At 38.3% G+C, this 10,231-nt stretch overlaps 4 protein-coding genes, 1 long non-coding RNA gene and 4 other non-coding genes across 12 annotated transcripts; 2 read left to right on the top strand and 7 right to left on the bottom strand.

The window, feature by feature from the left end:
• Positions 1-522: 522 nt before the first annotated feature.
• Positions 523-1,568, bottom strand: LOC108818660 (50S ribosomal protein L34, chloroplastic-like). The gene is made up of 2 exons (XM_057001476.1): positions 1,299-1,568; positions 523-969 (listed from the first exon to the last, which is right to left on the bottom strand). The coding sequence occupies exons 1-2, from the start codon at positions 1,525-1,527 to the stop codon at positions 710-712; spliced, it is 489 nt and encodes a 162-aa protein (XP_056857456.1). The 5' UTR covers positions 1,528-1,568; the 3' UTR covers positions 523-709.
• A 232-nt stretch (positions 1,569-1,800) lies between these two features.
• Positions 1,801-3,441, bottom strand: LOC108818662 (bet1-like protein At4g14600). The gene is made up of 4 exons (XM_018591579.2): positions 3,280-3,441; positions 3,016-3,139; positions 2,603-2,659; positions 1,801-2,134 (listed from the first exon to the last, which is right to left on the bottom strand). Exons 1-4 carry the CDS (start codon positions 3,348-3,350, stop codon positions 1,973-1,975), a joined length of 414 nt encoding a protein of 137 aa, XP_018447081.1. The 5' UTR covers positions 3,351-3,441; the 3' UTR covers positions 1,801-1,972.
• A 215-nt stretch (positions 3,442-3,656) lies between these two features.
• LOC108823090 (nudix hydrolase 15, mitochondrial) lies at positions 3,657-5,743 on the top strand. Of its 4 annotated transcripts, none has more exons than XM_057001474.1 (6): positions 3,657-3,796; positions 3,937-4,295; positions 4,397-4,539; positions 4,817-4,936; positions 5,012-5,450; positions 5,531-5,743. In XM_057001474.1, exons 2-5 carry the CDS (start codon positions 3,977-3,979, stop codon positions 5,234-5,236), a joined length of 807 nt encoding a protein of 268 aa, XP_056857454.1. In that variant the 5' UTR covers positions 3,657-3,796; positions 3,937-3,976; the 3' UTR covers positions 5,237-5,450; positions 5,531-5,743. The 4 variants fall into 4 exon arrangements, with proteins under 4 accessions (XP_056857454.1, XP_056857452.1, XP_056857453.1 ...); XM_057001472.1 differs by lacking the exon at positions 3,657-3,796 and having other exon boundaries at positions 3,843-4,295; positions 5,012-5,209; positions 5,316-5,450; XM_057001473.1 differs by lacking the exon at positions 3,657-3,796 and having other exon boundaries at positions 3,843-4,295; positions 5,012-5,209; positions 5,307-5,450.
• Positions 5,744-6,573: 830 nt separating this feature from the next.
• On the bottom strand, positions 6,574-6,645 carry TRNAP-UGG (transfer RNA proline (anticodon UGG)). Its single transcript has one exon. It is a non-coding gene; the product is annotated as a tRNA-Pro (tRNA).
• A 234-nt stretch (positions 6,646-6,879) lies between these two features.
• LOC108823092 (uncharacterized) lies at positions 6,880-7,422 on the bottom strand. Its single transcript, XM_057001475.1, has 2 exons — positions 7,291-7,422; positions 6,880-7,196 (listed from the first exon to the last, which is right to left on the bottom strand). Exons 1-2 carry the CDS (start codon positions 7,396-7,398, stop codon positions 6,945-6,947), a joined length of 360 nt encoding a protein of 119 aa, XP_056857455.1. The 5' UTR covers positions 7,399-7,422; the 3' UTR covers positions 6,880-6,944.
• Positions 7,036-9,810, top strand: LOC108823094 (uncharacterized). The gene is made up of 3 exons (XR_008942120.1): positions 7,036-7,175; positions 7,282-8,257; positions 9,418-9,810. It is a non-coding gene; the product is annotated as an uncharacterized LOC108823094 (long non-coding RNA).
• Positions 9,139-9,210, bottom strand: TRNAP-UGG (transfer RNA proline (anticodon UGG)). The gene has a single exon. It is a non-coding gene; the product is annotated as a tRNA-Pro (tRNA).
• On the bottom strand, positions 9,723-9,794 carry TRNAP-UGG (transfer RNA proline (anticodon UGG)). Its single transcript has one exon. It is a non-coding gene; the product is annotated as a tRNA-Pro (tRNA).
• Positions 9,811-10,153: 343 nt separating the features above from the next.
• TRNAP-UGG (transfer RNA proline (anticodon UGG)) lies at positions 10,154-10,225 on the bottom strand. Its single transcript has one exon. It is a non-coding gene; the product is annotated as a tRNA-Pro (tRNA).
• Positions 10,226-10,231: the final 6 nt, after the last annotated feature.

Genomic DNA, 10,231 nt, shown 5'->3' with positions numbered 1-10,231 from the left:
GAGTAGGTTCTATACAGAAATATAATTATACGGTCCTCAAAGATGATAACGTTTTCTTTTCCAAAAAGAAAAGGGAGACAGATGATAAAGTTTATGACATTTTAAAAGCATTTGGCGGTTTGCAAAGTTTTCGGAGGCTCGTCATGTGATTTGAATATACTAATTATATATGAATGCTATGGGAGATTGAGTAGCGTCATAACATGATCCTACTACTAGCATCTCCCTACCGATGCCACACCACTATAAATAGTGTTCATGTTGGTAAATAATTGAAGGCCATCAGCTCTCCAGTTATAGTGGTTAATGGATCGTCCGTTGTCGCCTAGAGCAAGCACTTGAGAGATGAAAGAGATAACAAAGTGGTAATCTTGTCACATATTGTCCATATGCATAACAAAAGTATCTGAAAACTTTTGTACATATGACATGATGTTACTGTAACAGCATGGAGTTGAAATAGGAAGCTAGCTTCTACCATATGATCTTTAATGGTTTTGGCTTTGAAGTTCAAACTTTCGATTAGGTTCAAAATTTAGCGAAGCAATTACTAAAGCGCAATGTAATGATACATAAAGAGTTAAAAAGCAGGAAAGAGCTCATCGACTTGTGTTTTCTCATTGTATCTTCTGCCGGAAACACACAAGAAAAAAGAAAAAAAAGCATATCAAACAAGATTACAGATAGGGTGAGAGGAGAGAAAGGACATTCAAGCACGTTTGCCGCTGCTAGGGTTGGACTTAGGGCATAGATTCCAACGTCCCTTGGCACGTCGGCGCTTGATGGTGGCTCTACCACTGGTGGTTCTCATCCTCAAACGGAAACCATGAGTCCTAGCAAGAGACTTTCTTGACCTGCTCCTCTTCGTTTGACACAGAGCAGCTTTTCCAGCTCTCACCACAAGCCCTCTGCGCTTCTGGCTACTCAGACCACTGGTTCCACTGCTGAGATCAAATGCAATGGACAAACCTGAAAAAAGACAGCGAAACAAAACATGAACATCATTACTGGTCTGGTATAGAAAAGGTTTTGTGTGCGCAAAACGTGTAACCAGGTTGCTTCATTGGATCTCAATGAGTTCAAGCAAGTATAGCGATAAAGTTACTAGCTTTCCGTAAACCCAGAATCGGATTCAATAATTCCTTAAACCTAGAAACCAAACCCTAACCGGAGAGCCAATAATGATAAATTGATAATCCAACAAACACAGAGAAGACATGTACCAGAAAAAAATAAAAAATGATGACCATTTACAACAGTACCCAGCTAAAGGAAGATGCTTTACGAACAAAACTAACCAGAAAACGAAGATGCGAGGGAGAGAGATGAAGAGAGAAAGGAGCAATGGAGCAGCTGAGAAGAAGCTGATGGGGATTTTGAACAGCTGAGAGAAAACGCTCCCCGTCTCGAACCAGTGCCGAGAGAAAGCGTGGCGGAAGGGACGCTAATCTTCCCGTTCGATGAAGAAGGATGACGTAAACGCGACGAAGCCGAAGCTCCAATGGAGATGGATAAGGAAGAAGCCATTGAATTTTTTTTTTATTTTCTTATCTTCTTCCTTCCCCCAATCTTTTACACATACAGTAGTGTAGAGAGTTTATCCTGTGCAGTGGCTACCACCGTGATCTTAGCCAACGCACCAAATCAGAATATGCCACGTGTTACGAAGTGAATACTTAAGCCCAACAATTGTCTCATCAACTCGCTGCGACTCTCTCTCTAGGAATGTTAGACCGGACGCTCATGACCAAATTCAAACCGGTTTAACAAAAATAAAAAAAATGAAATACAGAAAGCATCTTATGTGGTAAGTAATATGATATAATCTTTTCTTGCTTCTATGTAATTGTTCAAAATAAGCACAAACTCTACATAACAGGGAACGTACGAGATGAACCAACCACAAACTAAAAAAGAGATTTCTACAACTTTCCAACATTTCATCAAAGTATGTTTCAGGAGTCGTCGTCTCTCATCTTTTGAACATTTTGGACCACATGTAGAGGATAAAGAAGCAGAGGAGCGCGAAAAGAACCACGTGCATGATGTGGTTGTTCCCACTACGTATGATGCTCAAGTTCAGTTTCCTTATGTTGTTCTTCACCCCTGCTTGCGCTCTCATCAATGTCACTTGCTGCCACCCCAAACAAAGACAAAAAAACACTATTAAAGAATTTGGCATCCTTAGAGAGTATCTTTATTTAAAAAATCACTGAATGCGTCTCTCTGCAAAGTCTCACACAACCAAATCTATGTTCTATATTCAACACCCCCTGTTCTATTATTCATAAGGAGACCGGTACTCAACAACAACTGAAACCATATTTCATGATGCATTCACATAACTAGCCGAGATTGAAGATACACCTACTCCTACCCACTAGACTAGACCTTGAGTTCGAGTCTGTACATACTCTAAAACTGTGCATTTACCAAGACTCATTGCTTTGTAAGCTACACTAGAATTCATATACCCTCCTACATTGGGGATGTAGCTGTAGATTCTATAATAATTAAAAAACCTATATTAACTGGGGTGAGTAAGCAAATTAAGTATATACATTTGAATCAAAGAGCTTCAGTGACATCAACAACAACATACCAGTTCATCTAAGAAGTCCCTCTGAAACTTAGCTTCTGACCCAATTTCTTGAGCAATCTGCATCAAAATAAAGATCGAATAAGATGAATTAACTGGTAAATCAGCTAAGTAAACATAGATTCACTAATGAATAAACAAATGCAGTACCCTGGATCCAAAAACACTAGCTAATTTACCGAGCCTTTATTAGATTTTAAAACAAGCAACAAAAAGTTTGTTCCGGACATAGAGACAAAGAGTCTTTTGCAATGACAGAGCACACAGACCGTCACAATGTCCCTCATCAACTAGCCGTAACAATAAGAAAGAAAGATGAAAAGAAAGACAACTTTTGCGATCTTTCCGATCAACGTAATGTTCAAAGATAGACATAAGCCTTCATAATTAAATACAATTCTTCTGGGGGTTCTTACATTTTTCAATTGCCTGACTTGGCCATGGAGACCAGTGATCTCATCATCTAGGTCAGAGTGCATGGGATCAATCCTAAGCTGGATTTCCTCTGAACCTGTAGCACTTCTAGTGCTAAGCCCATCTCTGTAACCAAACAAACACACGAACCATCAATACCCCTCTATCTATCTATCTATCTATCTATCTATCTATCCAGATAATTACAAGGATGAAAATAAAAATCAATTTCGAAAAAGAGGGAACTGATAATATAACCATCATACCTGGATCTGTATGGAGCGGCACCTCCGTAAAGAGAACCACCCGCACCGCCTCTGTGAGGGTTCGATGCCATCGACGCTCAAATCAAAAGGAGAAAAACAAAAACCTAAGATCGAATTCTCTCGGAAAAGTTTGAGAAGAGCAAATTGCAATCAGGAGAAAGTAGAAAAAAATAAGTTTTTTCTTCTATTCAATATGTATAATGACCGTCACGACACACGTGGCGCTGTAGCATTGGCTGGTTATCGCCATAAAGACAAAGGGATTATGTAAGAGAAAACAAAAATAATAAGGGTTATTTGAGTAAATTTGGATTATAAAATATCCGAACCGATAGTTATTTTTAGATAACCGATTCAACCGGTTTCTACAATATCGAACAGTATCTAACCGGGTGGGGCCCATTTCTCAATTTCTGACAGCAAGCAAACAAAGCTTCTGCCTTTTTCTGAAGCTTCCCCGGTTCCCACGAGCCAAAAAGAAAGAACAAGACAAGAAGAAACACGTGTTCTCACACGAGTACGTGTCGAACTTTTTTCCAAACTTTTTAACTGATTGTTCGGATCTAATCTTTCTTCTCATTAGATTTCGCCACACACAGAATCCAATTTTTTCTGAAATCGGATTCTTTTCTTTTTGATGTTTTTACTCCATCGCAGGCTTCCTTTACTTGCACGCACAACCCTCCTCTGCAGTTTCATGGAGCCTGCGTTGACTGCATCATCCTCTTTCGGTGGGTCTTCTCGACTCGCCGCCTTGGCCCAGCAACTGCGCATGTACAAGCCACCGCCTTCTTCATCGTTCGAAAACGATGATGAGGAGACGCAGGCGGATCAGGAGAGCGCAGGGAAGGTGGTTTCTCAGGTTGGGTTTCAGGAATCCATGACTCCGGTTCCGAAAGATCCTGAGAGGTTCAAACCGAAGCGAGCGGCTGTGCTGATCTGTATCTTCGAAGGAGACGAGGGCGATCTTCGCGTCATCCTCACTAAGAGGTCTTCCAGATTGTCTACTCACTCGGGTTTGTTCTTGATTTTAAGAATACAGAGTGATCTCTAATAAATGAGGTGGTTGCTATCAACTTACTGGTTATGTTTTTTTTTTTTAATTCTGTTGTTGCAGGAGAAGTTTCACTGCCGGGTGGTAAAGCAGAGGAGGGTGATAAAGATGATGGGATGACTGCTACCAGAGAGGCCGAGGAAGAGATTGGTTTAGACCCTTCTCTTGTTGATGTTGTCACTTCTCTCGAACCATTTCTGTCCAAGGTATAAAGAACAGATGCTGAATGATACAATGTTTTTAGTTAGATCAGAGTATGGGATTTTGCCAGTGACGTGGATGTTACAAACTATCTAGTTTTTTCTTTATCCTGAATGTTATTCAGTAGTAGCTGTGTTAATACGCTCATAATCATACCTTTTTGTTGTTGTTGGCTCTAAGGATAATAATGTTCTTTGCTGTTTGTTAATCTTCATTTTTTTCTATTTTAAAGTGATAGATGCGTATTGATATTTTTCTTACGTGCGTGTCCTTGTCTTACAGCATCTCCTCAGAGTAATACCTGTGATAGGAATCTTGAAGGACAAAAACACATTCAATCCAAAACCAAATCCTGCGGAAGTGGAAGCTGTGTTTGATGCACCTTTGGAAATGTTCCTCAAGGTTATCCTCTCGTTACTTAAATCTTTTTTCCTTCTGAAGCATCATTGCTTGAAACTTTTTTTGTTTCTTGTCCAGGATGAGAACAGAAGATCCGAAGAGAGAGAGTGGATGGGAGAAAAGTATTTGATCCACTACTTTGATTATCGAACCGGAGATAAAGATTATACGATATGGGGTCTAACTGCCGGGATTTTGATCAGAGCTGCATCTGTGACTTATAAAAGACCACCTGCTTTCATCGAGCAGTGCCCTAAGTTTAAGTACCCTAAAATGGTAGAGAAACATACTTGTATGCCTTAATGTGGTCTTCTTCTAGTAGAAGACCAAACAAGAAAGGTCATAACACTCCATGAAACTGATTATGTACCAGTGAATGCAGAACTAGGCTACTTACTTACGTATATGTGGACGCTCTTAGTTCATGTCCAGACGAGACATCTCATTGACAATTTTCCATGAATCTTCTATTTATGAGGAGATAAGTGGAGGGGTTTTTCATCTCGTTATGATCTAGGTCAGTCTGTATTCTTGAATTTTTTATATAATTATTTTGTAACTTTGTCTAGGCTTCATTTGTGCATAATTGTGATCCAGAGAGCAGTTGGCTGGTTCTTCTGGTTCACCCTCAGTCATTGATTTGGAGGACATCTCAGATTCATCTTCAAAGGCTCATTTTCTATTGTAAAATTTCTGCTAAATAAATAAATTTTGTATCCCTGAACAAAAATTTGAAAGCAAACTTGTCTTATGAACCTTGTAATAATTTTTATTACTCGTAGCGATTGCAACTTTTTTGTCTCTGGACTAGATTTGTTCTGTTTCAGTGACACATTCACTTACGTTTACTTATTGCCTAGTAGGTTAACACCAGGACCACCATTCATTTTACTTGAGACATCCTCGCCTGTTATAGCATGGTTTAGGTTTGATCTTGTTTTCCCTTGACAGTTTGTTTGTGGATGGCTTTGATTCTTCATCCATGGTTCTTGGAAGAATCTATCAAACAGGTCTCACTAGACTCGTTCTAAATGCTCTATTTCTCATGTTATTCAGTTGATGCCTTCCTTTTGCATTCCCTCTTTGATGCTTTTTTTTTATGTTGGAATGCTTGATCACAATTCTTTTTCTGAAAAAAATATATCTGTTTCTGTTTCAGCAGCTCATTCGTTGTGTTAAGTAGGCAGCCTACAAAACGAGATGCTCTTCGGTATGGTTTTCTTTTCCACTGCGTTAATAGTTAATGATAATATTTTTGAGGGTTTTGTTATGATATTCACTTGCTGAAATGAAAGGGAGATATATATATATAGGTCTTCAATTGTTTAGCAATTATTAAGTTAAAATGTTGAAAATTTGGTCATACTTTGAAATATTCCCTAAGTTGACTTTTACTAAACAAATACTTTTGTCTTAGTTAGATCTAAATCAATGAGATCTCTTCCAACTGAAATGATTAGTTGCACTTGTGTTAGTACTAGTAATGGATATGCTGCTCCGTTTGAAAAGCATAACCTGGTTTATAATTCTTTCACTGGGACTGCTTTTGGATTTGTATGATCTGCAATAAAACCAAAATATTGGAAGCTTTTTCAGTTTGGTTTGAACTTTGGAAAAATTATAGAGAAAAAAATGTTACAGGGGCATTCCGAGAATCGAACTCGGGACCTCTCGCACCCAAAGCGAGAATCATACCACTAGACCAAATGCCCTGTTGTTAAGCACTTTAGCTATTAGGTTGAAGATGACAATAGTTTTTCAATTCTCTTAGTTGACTTTTCTCTGAATAGGATATTCCTAGATCAATTCCCTTAGTGGTACATTGTCTTTATTATATTGCTTTGGAAGATATATATGTTCATGTTTATGAATTGAAGCTGGACTTGTATTGTTAATTGGAGTGGTGTTATAGATCCCAAACTCTAGAGATGGAAAATTAGAACTTATTTTTGTGTTTAATGTTTTATAGCAGTATACGATATACACAAGGTAAATAAATGCTAATTACTAGCTAATAAGCCCATTCTTTAGGAAGAAAGACTTGTCTGGAATGAGAGGAGATGATGGGACATGTCTTCTTCTTGGGTCTCTTCTCTTCTGAGATGATACTCATCGGTTTGGCAGGAAGAAACACTCCAGTGCCACGTGGCTTAACTCGTCCTTTGCTGGCATCATCACTACTTGGCTTCTTTATGGAACCATAGTGGTTCAAGGCGTGCCACATCCTTGGCTTCCTATCATGGTAGCTACATCCTCTATAGCTCTAGTCGATTACGTAACAAAGATTAGATTAACTAGACATGCTTAACATTCATAATAATTGTATAAGTCATCTAATGTTATAACAGAATAAAAACCTGTGGAAATGGACCGGTGTAATCAAGAAAGATCTCATTGAAAAGGGTTGAAGGTAGGAGAAACAATACTTCCTCCGCACGCAACACAACCTCTCCTTTGCAAGACATGTTGCTTTTTATTGGGATACAATTTCAGAGACTACTACAGAACTTCATCCAATCTCTTCCTATATATATGTTACTTAGCTCAAGGGTCGGGTCGAGTTAGGTGAACCCTCTCATTGTAGAGTGGTGGTGGTTGTTGCAGAAGTATGTATGTGGCTTCTCTATGGTATAGTTAGGCTTAAACCATAAACACTAGATTTGGTTGGTTATGCAACATTCGTCTAACCCACCACACCAACCCTTGTCCATTGTTCCTTCTATTTGAGTTTGACCACCAAACACCATATATTATATATTTTATTAGTGGTTGACCTAAAATAGGAGATTATTAAACAGTGACACAAATCATATTGTCACTTGGTAATGTTAATTTTTGTCTGTCATCTTGAACTTGACAATCATATTGTAGCTTTTACTTGGACAATCATGAGCACATATAACCTTGAAAAACTGGTTATGCCGCGTAGGAGTTTCCAATTCGGTTAATTCGGCTTATGAAATGTAGAAACCGAATGTTATTGGTTTAGTTCTGGTTTGATTTAGATCGGTGAAACCGGATTTAGCAATTCTAGTTGTGCGTGCATAAACCGGATCTTGTGAAACCCCTAAACAAGTTTATTATCTTTTTGTGTTTCCTCACGCTCGTCATCGTTAATTTCGCTGATGGGGACAAAAGATTCACACTCGTCTCGTCGAACATTCGAAAAAAAGTGAACGTTTTTGTCGGATCCGTCCTTGCTTTGGGGGGGATGATACGCTACGCCGTGAGATATGCCCACCACCTGTTCGACGAATTTCCACCTGAAATGTTGGATGATTACGTGGAGTCTGGAGAAACTTACATGAAAAAGCGAGATCCCTGGTACAGTACTTGCCTTATCCATTTAATGGTTGCTTGCAAATTGCTTCCTAGGTTTAGACTATGGCCTTACAGGAGAACATTATGATGTATCATTATCATATAAGGCTGTTTTGGCTACTAGAGCCTACACTTAATACATGGGGATTGAGCATTCAAAAGGCTCTTTACTTTGTAAAACTTTTTAATTTGTTAATAAGGGTCGGCCCTGAGCATAAGACCTCTTGCATCCAATATTCCTAGACTACATATAATAAGGGTCGGCCCTAAGCATAAGACCTCTTGTTTCATTCCCCACTATGAAATTATTTTAGAAGAATTGAACTCGTACACCCTAAGGGAGAATCATACCACTAGACAGATGACATGTTGTTAAGCAATTTAGTTAAAACGTGTAAGATTTGGTCATACTTTGGTCTAGTTCCCATAGTTGACTTTTACTATACTAAATAAATATTCTAGTCTAACATGATGAGATCTCTTCACTTGAATTTAAAATGGAATGGTCATTTGCATTGCCACAGAAAAATGGATTTCTGGTTAGTATTGCACTCTGTATGGAAATACTCCAGTTAAGTTGTTCAAGCCTCTTCCATGAGAAAACACTCGAAAGAGGATAAAAGAATTTCCTGTTAATTTTTTTGAATATGCTATATGTTCTTGTGTGTCTTAAACATTTGACTTGACTTTATTGCTATACTGAAAACCGCTGGATTTCACACTCTAGCTTTTTCAGGCTATACACTATCTAAGAGCTAGTTCTGGATCCCTATTTATAATTTCTGTACCTGGAACTGCATTTGAAATGTATGGCTTGCAATGAAGCAGAAAAAAATATTTTTATTTGGTCATACATATACATCACATTTACTAAAAATGTCAATGGGGCATTCCGAGAATCGAACTCGGGACCTCTCGCACCCAAAGCGAGAATCATACCACTAGACCAAATGCCCTGATGTTTAATGCTTACAATCTTTTGCTGAGAAAGGAAAATATTTCACTCTTCATTCTAGAGGATTTCATACTAAATGAGTTTGGAATTTTGAAGTTTAGTATTTCCAGTCTTTTCATTATCTGCTTCACTGATGTTTATGCCATCCATTTTCTTTATTTTCCCTGATGTTTGATGCTTAATCACGATTCTTGTGCTGTTTTTGCAGCTCAAGCTTGATGAATCTGGCAGCTCAGAAATTGTGATGGCCTTCACCGTATGAAGTGTTCTGGTTAAAAGACGTATTGAAATTGGACGTGATGCAGCGGTATGCTATTCCTTTTCTTTGTATTATGTGCTCAATGATGAAACTTAACTTGTTTAAGTTTTCTTTCTCTCTTGCTGAAATGAAAGAGGAACATATTCTCTGCAGTTGTAGGACAATAACTATAAAAACATCTAGGATTAAATCGAGATTATATTCTAAACAATTTTATGCAGGCCTTTAGAACATTTGTGTTACAAAAAGTCAATGGGGCATTCCGAGAATCGAACTCGGGACCTCTCGCACCCAAAGCGAGAATCATACCACTAGACCAAATGCCCGGTGTTGATTTAGTTCCATTAGCATACTTTTAGATCTAGTTCTATAATTTGACTTTCAAGGATTGATAGTAAAATTTGATTGTCTATAATTCATTATTGATGAAATGTTAGCTGGCATTTTAAACATTTCCGTTGCAAAAAGTCAATGGGGCATTCCGAGAATCGGGACCTCTCGCACCCAAAGCGAGAATCATACTACTAGACCAAATGCCCGTTGTTGATTTAGTTCCATTAGCATCCTTTTAAATCTAGTTCTATAAGTTGACTTTCAAGGATTGATAGTAAAATTGATTGTATATAATTCATTATTGATGAAATGTTAGCTGGCATTTTAAACATTTCCGTTGCAAAAAGTTAATGGGGCATTCCGAGAATCGAACTCGGGACCTCTCGCACCCAAAGCGAGAATCATACCACTAGACCAAATGCCCGGTGTT

The sequence above is a fragment of the Raphanus sativus genome, unplaced genomic scaffold, assembly GCF_000801105.2.
Source record: "Raphanus sativus cultivar WK10039 unplaced genomic scaffold, ASM80110v3 Scaffold3666, whole genome shotgun sequence".
NCBI lineage: Eukaryota > Viridiplantae > Streptophyta > Magnoliopsida > Brassicales > Brassicaceae > Raphanus > Raphanus sativus.
The sequence above is the reverse complement of the archived record's forward strand: the minus strand, read 5'-3'. Positions and strand labels throughout refer to the sequence as shown.

Bases quoted from the DNA above. Each gene is read 5' to 3' on its own strand.
- LOC108823092 (XM_057001475.1), bottom strand. From the start codon at position 7,398: ATGTCTTGCAAAGGAGAGGTTGTGTTGCGTGCGGAGGAAGTATTGTTT. The intron at 7,197-7,290 runs GTTTTTATTCTG...GTAATCGACTAG, and splicing joins ACACCGGTCCATTTCCACAG to AGCTATAGAGGATGTAGCTA.
- LOC108823090 (XM_057001471.1), top strand. From the start codon at position 3,917: ATGTTTTTACTCCATCGCAGGCTTCCTTTACTTGCACGCACAACCCTC. The intron at 4,540-4,816 runs GTATAAAGAACA...CTTGTCTTACAG, and splicing joins TCGAACCATTTCTGTCCAAG to CATCTCCTCAGAGTAATACC. The intron at 4,937-5,011 runs GTTATCCTCTCG...TTTCTTGTCCAG, and splicing joins CTTTGGAAATGTTCCTCAAG to GATGAGAACAGAAGATCCGA.
- LOC108818660 (XM_057001476.1), bottom strand. From the start codon at position 1,527: ATGGCTTCTTCCTTATCCATCTCCATTGGAGCTTCGGCTTCGTCGCGT. The intron at 970-1,298 runs GTTAGTTTTGTT...GTCTTTTTTCAG, and splicing joins CCTCGCATCTTCGTTTTCTG to GTTTGTCCATTGCATTTGAT.
- LOC108818662 (XM_018591579.2), bottom strand. From the start codon at position 3,350: ATGGCATCGAACCCTCACAGAGGCGGTGCGGGTGGTTCTCTTTACGGA. The intron at 3,140-3,279 runs GTATGATGGTTA...GTTTGGTTACAG, and splicing joins GCCGCTCCATACAGATCCAG to AGATGGGCTTAGCACTAGAA. The intron at 2,660-3,015 runs GTAAGAACCCCC...ATTTTGATGCAG, and splicing joins AAGTCAGGCAATTGAAAAAT to ATTGCTCAAGAAATTGGGTC.